General features: G+C 33.8%; 1 protein-coding gene across 3 annotated transcripts in view; it reads right to left on the bottom strand.

Annotated features, from left to right (window-relative positions):
• LOC106663794 (hemicentin-2) overlaps window positions 1-13347 on the bottom strand; it is a 653163-nt gene that overhangs the window by 62276 nt on the left and 577540 nt on the right. For all 3 annotated transcript variants that reach the window (XM_024229781.1, XM_024229783.1, XM_024229784.1), the window contains one exon: window positions 4305-4515. In XM_024229781.1, coding sequence (XP_024085549.1) covers window positions 4305-4515 — 211 coding nt within the window. The remainder of the gene's footprint in view (window positions 1-4304; window positions 4516-13347) is intronic.

Below are 13347 nucleotides of genomic sequence, written 5' to 3'. Positions count from 1 at the left end.
TCGATTAACGGTCACTAATCACCACACATTTCTGTAAATATAATCAATTAATACCTCTCATAAGTAAGAACTATCGCCGATTTATGTAGGTTGTTGCGATATTTTTTCAGCGAGTATTACATTATATGAATATAAGAGATTGTTTAAAAATTTTAAAATACCCCGCAATGTATGATTATAAATTATGTTATGTAAATTTTGTTCAGATGACCAAATATTAATTTTTATAAACAAATTAACTTGATAAAATAAAGATAAACAACACATTGTAGATTTTATCTTTTATAATAATTTATATCATTTTTCAATTTCTGTTGTTTATATAAAATATTTTTCTAAATAATTGTTAATGTTAATTATTATGTGTTTTACTGTTGGAAACATTTACATTCACTTTCTATCCGATTATGATAACGTATTTAGTATGAACAAAATAGAAATGTGTTGTCATCACTCTGGTGAACTTGATGGTATGTTGTGTTTATGTACAATCAACATTATTACGTTTTGTAAAGAGGATATTGTCATCTCGTGGAATTAGCAACCTATTAACTTCACTGCCTCAATTCAATTACATAAAGAGATGTCGTGAAAATGTTAATTTATCCTTTAATCATTGTTGCTGTAAATCCCTTTCTGGCGTTTTCCTCGTTGCAATTGAATTTTTGCACTGAATTAATTACTGTGTTTAACGTCGAAATATTCGGCGATGTTGGTCAAAAAATTAATTTTCATTTTTAATTTGAGAGTTTTTTTGTTTGTCAAAACTGGTGAAACTGTTTATTTAGCTAACACGGTTAGGCGCTTCTGATGCCTTCTCAAGCACTTTGGTCTGTGTATGAAAGATCCCAGGTAAATTGCTCAGCTTTTTTCCCTTTAAATATTCATTAGGTTAAGTCGAAGTTATTTCGCAAAACATTTTTTCTGAAGTATCAAAAAGCTAAACTTAGGAAAATAAACAATAAAAATATAATTGCAGTTCATAAAAACACATTTACTGAAAATTAATATTTTTTTATTATAAAATTAATAAACACATCAAGTACTCATTGTATTGCTGTGTTAGATTTAATAGTTTCATTGTCAGGGTTGGTAAATAATGTGAAGCAGCCTTGAACTTCCAAGCGATGGAGAAACTTACTTTCCGTTAACTGTTGTTATATGTCAAATATTTACCACTTACTCAATTTATACTAATTGGCCCTTTCTTAAGCGAAGTTACGTCGCCGATATTTGACATTCGAATGAACAAACTAGTTAGGTACAGATTAATAATATCATTGTTACAAAATAAAAAATAATAAATCATTGTACCTGTTAAGACTTAAATCATGCTAATACCAAAACATAACGACGATAGTGTGTATAAGCATATTTGATAGCTGAGGGATTTGGTCGAATAAACGTCTATCTTACATTTTTTATTTGATCTAATTCTTAGGAAAATAACCTTTTAAGTGACCTTTTTTATATATTTCATAAGCCAATGTTCGTAGAATCTAGCAAAAATTTCTGTTTGTCTTCTTTGTTTTGATTTTAGTGCAAGTTTTTAAAAATTGAAACGGCTTTTGTTACAATTTGTTGTTATTTATCTAAAAATAAAATTTCAACGATTTTTATGACCTCAATCTACTATTGGATGACGAAATCTTAGATAATTTATGCTCAAAAATATACAAAATCGATAATACAAATTTGAAATCAGAAATTCGCCTACTGAATGCCCTAAATGCATCGGTTTATGCTACAAAAAGTAAAAAAAAATCATACTTGCATGGAGAGGCTGCGGATATGGCATCATCGATTTCAATGAGGTTTTTTGTGATGATGCCAGTTTGAAAAATATTAGACACAGCTCAAGAGTTCTGGCCAATAAGCAATAAGAGTTGAAAATTCTTATATAATAGGTTTGTGTCCTTGTTCTTCGTGATAGGGGGTATATTTGTATTATTTATTTTTTATAAATCAGTCGATTCAATTTTTTACCTTGACTAAATAAAACTTTTTTGATACATAAAATGTTACAAAAACAAGACACCTCCAGTGAAATACTCAAACAAATTTTTTAAAAATAAAATAAACGGAATCGTTTTATACGTATTTAAAAGCACTTAATAAACGAATTTTTATAGCATACGTTTTTTGACATGAGCAGCCGGGGGCATATTTTTTGATATTGTCATATATCGGTTATAGACTAATTAAGGTCTTACATTTTACTAAATTTAAAGACACCTTTTAGTTTTATTTTAAATATAATTTTGAATATTATAATAATTTTAAAACTGTTTAATTGTTTTAAATATTACTGTATTTATTAATATTCATGGGGGCCGTCGGTGGCCGCAAAGGTTTAGGCGTTGACACGGCGCTCATCACTGTAAGGTAAAGGTCCCGGGTTCGAATCCAGCGGCCCTGCATTCGAACCCGACATACTTACAAACGTTTTTTTTTTTTTTTTTTCAAAAACACCGTTTTATACGACCTCTGCTGTTGCGAACCCTCGTAAGAAATAAATAAAGAAATAAAAAATATCATGTATAAAGACAATACATATACAGGGTGTTCGGCTAATCGTGTGACAAACTTTGCCATACATTCTACATTCAAAATGGAAATAAAAATTCCTAACTAACAATGGTCCGAATCTCAACAGTTTTGGATTTATTACATTTCTTTGATGTTTTAAGATTTCAAGACCTTGCTTCAAATAAACAATGATAATTCCAAAACTGAAAGATTTTGGACAATTCCGTTGATACCATTGAAAACTAAGTTAAATTTGCAATATGATGTGATCAATACTAAACTTGTAAACGTTGGTGAAATAAGAGTTTTAGTTGCCAGAACATTAAAATATTTTTTTTCAATGTTGAAAAATTTACTATGGTGATTTTAAACTACTATTTCCAAACCTGGAGACCAGCATCTTTCAGAAAAGTACTCCTTTTTTAATGGTGTAATTGCTTCTTTAATTACTTTTTTCAAAGATGAAGAAATTGCTGAAGGAAAGTAAAGGAAAAAAATGACCTCTGCTGTTGCGAACCCTCGTAAAAAAAATTAATATTCATCTTAAAAACTTATCCCCAAAACTAAGAGCTTATTCCAATCAAAATTAAAAACCTTAGTTAAAATATGCTGGTTTTTACAAGTCCATGTAAACATTAATGATTTATTTATAAAGTAACAAATTCATTTCCTATAACTTTCTTAAATTAGAATAAAGGTATAATAGGTACAATAAAAGTGTAAGATAGGTAATAATAATAAAAAATTAAAAATACTGTTATTATTTTGTCCGAACACTTTAATTGTTAGCTATTTTTGGGGTGAATTTGTAAAGTAATATTTTGACAATTTTTGCTGGCAAGAAGATGAAAAGATGTACATATAATACACGATTTCATACAGTAAAGTTCCAGTGATCATTGTGAAGAAAGTTCAACATTTGCTCTAATTCCTTTGAATGTAGCGTTTTCAGAATATGTCTTGAAAAAATATATACAACACCTAGTCCTGTTATGTAGATTTTGGTTGAAATGAAAAAGCTAGTGACACGAGCGGGATTCGAACCCATGACCTTCGACCAAATACACCGCTGCTCTACCACTTGAGCTATCGTAACTTCGATCCACTCGGACACCAATTCCCCATCTCAACCAACCTTTCGAAAAATGGCAAAAAGGAGGAAAATTCGAAAGGTCGTTGGTTCGAATCCCGCTCGTGGCACTAGCTTTTTCATTTTGACCAAAACCTTACATAGAGAATCAAATAGATTACACGACATTTGAAAAATGGCAAAAAGGAGGGCAAATTCAAAAGGTGGGGTTGAGATGGAAAGTTAGTGTCCGGGTGGATCGAAGTCACTATAGCTCAAGTGGTAGAGCAGCGGCGTATCTAGCCGAAGGTCGTGGGTTCCAATCCCGCTCGTGACACTGACTTTTTTATCTCATCTAAAAAACCTTACATAAAAGTATTAATTAATTGAAATAAGTAATTTGGTCAATAGACCACTCAATATAATGGATATACAATAACTCAGAATGATAGAAGATAAAATTATTCACTTTTAGGCTGTTGTTATGTAACGTTTACAATGATATTGTAGCTTTAAAGATTTATAGTTAAAATAGTAGTTGTTTAACTAAAATTTTACTGGTTGAAGCCGTTGTGAGATTTATAACCCAGATGTATTTAGTCGCTGGTCGTGAAGTTTAACAGCTTCAATGACTTTCAATCTATTGGAAACGTCAATAATTCGAACTAACCCGAGTGATTTGAGAAATTCTATAATTAAACCTTACCGACAACGTTTAGCCTGAAGGCTTGAGAGATTTTGGGCTCGGTGCTCACTTGACATTCGTAAATGCCCGAATCCCTGAGCTGCGGCGATGCGATTTTGAGCGTCCATTCATCTGACCCGTCCGAGTGTAGCGATTGGAATCTTTGGTCGTTTGTGTACGTGAGAAGGGCAGCTGTGAGAATGTGCAAGTCTCTTTTGCGGATCCACGATACCTGAAATTCATGAATTAATTAGAATCAATTGGAAATATAAGGTTTTCTTGGAAAATAAAAGCAAGAAAATATTATATCCTAGAGTTTGTTTGTTTTTTAGTAACGCAGAGAAACGAACACTATGAGCTTTTTTATATCGTTCTATTTTGAGAGCTACTGAAAAAACCAAGAGGTTATAAAACTCAGTAAAAGTATACTTTCGATTCCTGTGGGTATTTTATATTCCCCTTTTCTTCAACAGAGTAGGTTCTTTTGTATAATCATAATTTTGTATATACCTCTGGTAAAATAAGTCATAAAATTAAATTATTTCGATATTATGCTGATTATTAAATAAAAACCTGTTTAATTATAAATGTTGCAATTAGTAAAACTGAATACATTTTATTGTTTGATTGTTATTCACCGTATATTTTTACATTGCCGAGTTTTGACCACCATCATTGAATAAGTAATGAGAAAATTTCAGACAAATCATGGTTATTTTTGTTTTAAAGCAAAACGTTCGTTAAATAAAAAATGACTATGCTTAAATCCAGCCAAAAACGTTAAAAAGAAGAACGTAATACAATTCAAAAATAAATATCATAACATTGTAAAACTGGTAACTTTTTATATGTATTAAAAAAACCAAACTCCCGAGACATGAAAAGTTTAACTTTGTACCTCATTTCCCTTTCTCCATTGTGCCTTCCACGAAAATTTGGCATGCCCAAAACATCCGAAACATTGCTCAACTTGTATCCATGTAAAACCTGCTTACGCCTTTTATTCAATTGGCTACGACGTCAAACACTTTACTTTATCCAGCATGTTAATTATAAATACCAATGCAAGAGTTGTATGCGAGCTGTTGTTTGCAAGGCTTAAACCCGAGTATCCTTTAAAAGCTCTTACAAGTTAAACTCATAACAAATACTTTTTAAACTAAAGGATAAAAATACATTCATTATTTTTCGTGTTCCGCTTGACCAATTAATAACATTCAATTAATTAAGGTTTTCAAGTTGAAATAAAAAGTAGAGTAGCGGCGTATCAAGCCGATGGTCGTGGGTTCGAATCCCGCTCGTGACACTGATTTTTTATCTCAATTTAAAAAACCTTAATTAATTGAAGGTAAAATACATTTATTGTTTACAATTATCATTAATTAATTGCAAACTGCAAGATTGCAAAATTAATTTCGATTCAATAATTTCTTTTGTAAAACATTCCTCCAGTAGACATTATATGCTGTTGTCAGATCATATTATCCTTTTCATGGCAAACAGGACAATAAATAATCACGTTCGTTACGGGCGTCGTTCTTTGTAGTGTTGGTTTGTTATCGAATCGAGTCGGTTCCTCGGGTATTTAGTAACGCTTTGTCAACGTTGATGATGATGATGACAGATAGACGGAAGTGGTTTTTTTGTTCTCCACTCACTGCTGAGTTTTTTGCACAAAATATATTTTATTTATACAAGCCTTCTGGTTTATTGTTCTTTTCAAGTTTCTTAGTTCAATGCAATCGACTCGATACTTCTCCTAAGAAGTACTAATTCGTTTACAGTCCTTGCTACAATTCCTTTTCCTGGGTTTTCTTTGTATCCCTGTCTTCATTGGGTGGTTGTTTCGCATTAGAAGATTTTGTGTTTTCTGTTCCTTCCTTCTCATTGCATAATCTACCAATATGATCATCATTCAATACCTTGTTGTGCAGATGTTTTCTCAGATGCCAGGGACCGGTAAATAGTCCTATCACTCTGCTGAGGCTAGCCCTGTCTAATTGAACTAGTGAGCTTGACAGTCATGGGGAGGATCGTTTAGGCCTAAGCTTGTGTGTCTAGCTCCTCTAGAGGATATCCAGTTTTGCTTTTTAAGGTAGATTCTATGTTGGAGGATTCTGTCTTTGTTGTTGTTACCCCAAGAACAGGTTCAGGGCCTATATATGGTCTTGCAGGTCATCCCCTCCCCGAAGTGTCAGCTTTTCGGTCAACCAAAATTCCCTTGTGTCCTAGTACCCAAAATATAATCATCATATGGTTGTTTTTATTCAGGTTTTGGAGATTTTGGATGTATTCACTGATTAATTTTGATGTGATTTTTACATGGTAATGGTTTAAAAGCTTGGCTACCCGACCTTATAAGGATGTTTTGTCGCATTTTTTAATTTGCCTTTTTGACATTTTTTACGATTTTTTGAAAAGAAAACATTAGAATTTTCCCCATAATAGATATATTCTTTTTATCTTAATTATCGTGGAATGTTCTTTTCTTTATGGTATTTTTTTTCTTCACAAAAATACTTTCATTTTAAGGTATAATCGAAGACAGTATATCAAATGGATTTCTTTGTTCATCTTTTTGGCTTTTTGCTCTCTCTCGAATTTTGTTTGGTACATTTTTTTAGTTAAACGTGAATAATTAGTAAATACGTAAGGACTTTTTATATAATTTTGTAAAAAATTGTTAATAAATAGTAAATATAGAAATAATTATTGAATTTGTAAATTAATGTTTTTTTACCACACATTCTGATTCTGACTGGCACTCTCAACACGACACGCAAGAATGGCACAATTACGAAGAAAACTAAAACTCTGAGCCCTGAAGATGATCTCAATAAAGACCGAAACGTTGGCACGATAAAGAAAATGTTTTTCTGAAACCTACATCACATCAGACCGCATCTCACGATTTCTGAATAATCATTCGGATTTTATTTATTTGAATAATATGCTTAAAAATATGTTTTATATATAAAACTGCGTTTAATTATTTGTAATGATTACAATTGGATACATAAGTAATAAACTTCAAGTAAATATATTTCTAAATTTACTAAGGTTTAGTTAAGTTCGTCAATTTTTTCATGATATACGGGCGGGCGTACGTAATATATATTGAGTGGGTAATAATTAATATTGCTGGTTTGATTAACCTTCCCCATGTACGGACATCGTTCTCATGCGCGAAAATCTAAAAAATTGCAATTTTTAAGCAAAATTTTAATTAATGGTCATTTATAAACACAAATATATTTTAACACTAAAAAAAATAATTCATTATTTTGAGAGTGTCTTTACAAATCAGTGTCGTAACGAACATGTAAACCGAACGACATAAAAGTAGCATTCTGTTTTATACTGGCTCAAGACGTAGCAAGACAAGCGAGACCGACTAACAACTGCCATAATACACTGACAGGAACACATCTAGAACAATGAACATTCATTTTCTTGACTCGGTTCGCATTCCTGTTTGCGATGTTCATAAATTATAACCTGCTATGTAAAGGAGTACGGACATAAAAAATACTTATTGTCTTATATTTTACAGTGGTTTATTCATAATTTTAAAGGGTACTCTTTATGTGGCTGTAATTTTTTTGGAAGGAAATTCTTAGTTAAACTTTGTTAGTTCTATTTCTTCCGTTGTCCCGTAAAATTATTTTATTATCGCTAAAATTTCCCTTAGAAACATAAAGGAATTGCATAAGTTTATACATAAACTTAAATTCTGATTTAATTAGAACTTAAGTTTATGTATAAATCATCAATAATAAAAAAATGCCTACAATTACAATGAAACATTTTTGTAAAAACACATTAGAAAGCATAATAAACGCTTCTTTATTATAAGTCGTTGAATTAACTTTAAAATATGTTAAATTATTTTCAAAGTGTGTGTGTATCTATTTTATTACTTTTTACAAAAATAATTATGACTGAATGTCAAAGTTTTCTATATTATCTGATCTTGTGGTTTATTTTGTTTGCTATGTATTAGTGGTTTCTTATAAAAAGTAGTGCTATTCAATAAAGCTGATTCAACTTAAATGTATTTGCCATTTAACTATTTCTATCAAGAAAACGTTTTAAATTCAAGGAAATGATTTAACACTGTTTTAAAAGGATAAAAAGTGTTAATAATTTAAGGTACAAAAAATATTATTTTTTTCATACCCGCTTTAATAAATAACGCAGTAATTAATAATAAATAAAAATTAAAAAGATGCCACATTTACATAATTATATGAATGTCCTCCCCCCATGTAAGGGTCGGTGCAAAACGACAATTGTCCATTTTTTATCAAAAACTATTTAACTAGCTTTAATTATTGTGAATTGTACTATCGATTGCAAAAGAATAATAGAACCCTGAAAATCGTATTCTAAAATTCTGCACTATACTTCGAAGCCTTCATCAGAAGGCTATACTTTTAACCGCAATATATAATGACATCCTATGCACCATTACCTTTCTTCTCTTATGAAAAATTCCGTAGTAATTCTCATTCCCATAGCTTACATTTCATTCATACATATCAGCCTTCTTCCTGTTATGTCCAAACTCCTCGAATCATGCCTTCTCACCAAGCAAAGCTTGGGAGTCGTTGACACCTATTCTTCCAGTCCAAAAAACAAAGAACATTGTTTTTGGTGAGTTTCTGGATATAGCTCAACCTTTTGATAGGCTCTGGTACTCTATTATCTTTTATACTTAAACGCTTTCTACCTACACGTTACTACCTTAGGAATCGTGTGCAAACAACCGCTGCTTTAGAGTGAGATAAGGCAATGAATAATCAAATATCAGACCGATACAAGCCGGCTTCCCACAAACAAGAGAACATTTTTAGTCTCATCCTGAAAAGCATTCTTACTGCTAATGTTTGAAGCCCTAAAAGATGAATATAGACATGCGACACCCGTCTTTATCGACGGGTCCAAAACGGCAGAGGGCGTGGGGTGTGCCGTGTACACGGAGGGAGAATTTAAACAATTACCGCTCCCTCCTGCCGCAAGTGTGTACACGGCGGAACTAAACGCCATATCCCTCGCACTGAGCATGATAAAAAATAAAAACGACAACTCTTTTTTGTTATGTACCGATTCACTCAGTGCGGTCCAGAAGCTCAGGAGAAGAGCCTCCGTGGACCCCTTAATAAATAATATAAAAGAACAGTTAAAAGGGATCGATGCAGTTGGGAAGAAGGTCGTGTTGGCATGGGTTCCCGGCCACATAGGGATAGCCGGGAACGAAGAAGCAGACATGGCGGCCAAAGAAGCAGCCAGAGGACCTCACGACGCTTCCCAACCTATACGCCCAGCGGACCTAAAACTACTAATTTCAAACTCTGTAAAAAAAGAATGGGAAACCCGCTGGGCTCGAAGAAATCAAATTAACCCTGCCAAACTGTGGCAGGTTAAAAAAGAAGTCGGTCCCTGGTCCACGGAGAACGGTTCGAAAAGGGAAAAGGCCATACTGACAAGACTACGCATAGGTCATACGAGAATAACGCACCGGCACCTTCTGGCCGGAAAGCGACCGCGTAGGTGCCCATTATGCAAGGATAGAATAGCGGTCGAGCACCTCTTCAAGTGCAGAAGGCTTGATGTATATAGACAATATTTTGGCATATCATCGGACCTGTGCGTAGTCTTGAGGCACGGCAGCGGGCACAGATCGCTGTTCCGGTACCTCAGGGCTATAGGGATTTTTAAATGTATATAGTTTTATGTGTTTGTGTTGTGTCTGTGTTTGACTTTATGTTAATTTATTAGCATGAAAGGAAGGGGTGATTTAACCCCGCCCCGAGGAATATCGAGTACTCTGGGGGAGTGAAAGTGACCAGACCTCTATGTTTCTATCGAGTGTTGTGTTTGTGTTAATTTATCGGAATGAATGTAATTTATTAGCGTGAAAGGAAGGGGTTGCTTACAACCCCGCCCCGAGGAATATCGAATATCTGGGGGAATGAATGTGACCAGTCATCTATGTTTGTGGTGATGTATATATATGTATTGTATGTTTTGTTTTTATTCTGTATTTGACAACCTCAGGTACAAACGAGAGACCAGCATTCTAGAATATCAACGTAGTATATATCTGAAATCAGAGAGTCAGTAACCAGATCGAGATGCTCAAATGGCTGCAGTTTAAAACAAAATATGCGCGAAAGAAAAGAAAAAGATGGAAAACACGTAGAGGGCCGGCGATGACCTCAGCTGTTCGTTGGCCCATAAACTTCCCACTTATATATATACTGCTGACTTTCCTTCACATTCTAACATTCGCATTATCACCTGCGCGGACGATATCGATTTCGAACTGGAATCCTATTCAAGCGGCCTCTGTCATCCAAGAAAAGCTTGAGCTTATCGAAGACTGGTGCAAAAAGTGGAGGAGAAGGCTAGGTAAAGATAAATGTGCTCACGGAAAACGAACTACAAAGAAATAAAGATTTTCATTGAAGTTAAAATAACGGCTAAACCTAAATGGCAGAATAACAGGGAATCCTGAAGAGACAACTTAATAAGACATTTGAACAACTACGAAGAATTTTAGGGCCGATACCTGTTTTGCTCGTCAAAACTCAGCTAACCTTATAGAAGACTTTCCTGGACTTCTTTGGACATACGGAGTAGAGCTGTGATGCTCTGCCAAGTCACCCAAGGTCTCCCGCATACAACCCTTCCAATCAAAAGTCCTCAGACAAAGGGATCTCCTTATTGCGTCACTAATCTTATTACCTACAACGAAAGCATTCTTTTTGTATCGAACTGATTCCAGACTTCAATATTCTCTATCCATATTAACGCTAACTCTTCAAGCCCTGTCTACCCATTCCAATTTTGATTACCCGCCACATTGCCTTAATCGAGGTAGCCTCTTGACTCTTTGCCCCTTAACCCCCTTACTGTGTACCAACATTGGCATATGACCTTCGGGTGCAGCACTGGCCTCGGTTTTAGTGCTGTGGCCTAGTGAGAAAAACATATTGTGAACACATTTGTAATCTACAATAATATGTATAGCTTGCAAATAAAATATTGTTTATGTACAGTTTCAATCTTCGTAGAGGTCATTAGACAGGTGAAGAAAGAAGAAGACTAATTTTTGGGTTCACCAAGCTTTCAGCAACTTATAATGCCATCATCGGGGCCTATTTATTAAAAATTAAAATAAATAATATACAATTAACAGTTAACAAAATAAAATACTATACATACTTTCCCAAGAGTGCAGAAAACGATTAACATGAAAAACTATTGTAAAAGCGTTTTGGGTTTAAGGTTATGAAGCACATGGCCAACATACTAGATTTTACATGGTGAAAGTAGACATCTATATAAAATTGTAAGTAATTATTACTTATTATATACAATTTTTCCTAGTTATCAATTCAAGAAAATCAAATCAATCTGATGTAAAAAAACACGTTGAAATTTCCATAAAATAAAATTTAAAGTCTGGAATGTTAGCTAGAACTATTTTACAACAAATGAGCTTCAGATTTCTTTTTTTACTCTATATTTTTGAACTTTTCCACCATTTTTTATTTCTTGAGCGTTTTCCGGCCAGCACACGGACCCTCCTCATTCTTCAGTCATGTGGGAGGATTTAACATTACTCTATCAAGCTATCAAAAATCGAAAGCTATCTGGAAATAAAAACTGGTGAAACCGTACAGAAAAATAAAGAAGTTTATTTTTTATTAAGCAAACCACCACCATACCTTTACGCAGAGTCTAGAACTAGAACTCACTAGAAACTAGACTCACTAGAACGTTATTTTTTAATTTAAGCCAATAATGTTTAATAATGCAATGTTTATACAACAAAGGTAATGCTATCTTAAAACATTTATGGGTTCTTTTTGTCATTACTGAAATTCTTGTTTTTATTGCATTTAGGGGATTAATATTTAACTATTTTCTCAGCTATTTTAGTTGTGTGTAATTGTGTACATTTAGACTCCTCACCAACTGCTCTCCTCAGCTTAAAAACCTTATAAAAATCGTGTGCAGATTTAGGTCTCAGATACAATCAAAAAGGAAGACAGAAGAATATATGTCTTATCGCATTTAAAAAATGGCAATGGAAGTAATCAGGTTTTTGCAGAGGGTCATTTCAAATTAAATCGTCCAAATATGTTAACCCTTACACGTTCCACATCCCTTGAACTAAAACAGTATTGCCCAGGTGTGTTCTTAGATATACACCAGACCTTTGACCGAGTATAGCACACTAGGCTGTTGTGGAAGCTCAAGAACATCCTACCAGCAACCTATTACATTATCCTAAAATCCTACCTTAACGTCGTTACTTCCAAGTATCCCACAGAAATTCATTGTCTCCGAACCATCCTATTCTAGCAGGTGTCCCATAGGGCAGCGTGCTCGCTGCTTTCCTTTATTCAATTTTTACATCTCTCCCTAAGTTTCTATCCCAAAATAATATAGTAATATAATACAACAAAAGTAAACATTTCAAACTTGAAGTTTAAAGATTTGGCCAATATGCTAGACCATAAGGCAAAAAAACCAAAAAAACCTCTGATCTACCTACGCAACCTAACACTACTACCTTCACCGTTACCGATGATACCGCAATCCATTCTTCTGATCAAGATCCTGTCACAGCTTTCCGTAATCTCCAAAATCACCTACACATCCTAGAATGCTGGTCCGTCAGTGGGGAATCAAGATCAACGAAACCAAATCAATAAATATAATACGCTAATAAACAAGAAAACGCTCCCACCAGTATAACTCAACAACGTTCCCATCCCAATTGCGTATCATGTACGATACCTCGGACAAACGACTGACGTTGAACACCCATACACGATTTAGGCGCACAGAATGTAACATACGATTTTTCATGCTTAAACGACCACTTGACAGACGAACAAAACTCTCACTAACAAACAAAAGAAAACTTTACCTTGCCCTCCAGGCCCCCATTTGGACATACGGACTTGAACTTTACGGGACTTCTAAGCGTCAACCTCAATGGAATCGAATCCCTTCAATCCAAAATCCTCAGAACAATAGTCAACGC

The sequence above is a fragment of the Cimex lectularius genome, unplaced genomic scaffold (assembly GCF_000648675.2).
Source record: "Cimex lectularius strain Harlan isolate CLEC.00 unplaced genomic scaffold, Clec_2.1 scaffold41, whole genome shotgun sequence".
NCBI classification, from domain to species: domain Eukaryota; kingdom Metazoa; phylum Arthropoda; class Insecta; order Hemiptera; family Cimicidae; genus Cimex; species Cimex lectularius.
The sequence above is the reverse complement of the archived record's forward strand: the minus strand, read 5'-3'. Positions and strand labels throughout refer to the sequence as shown.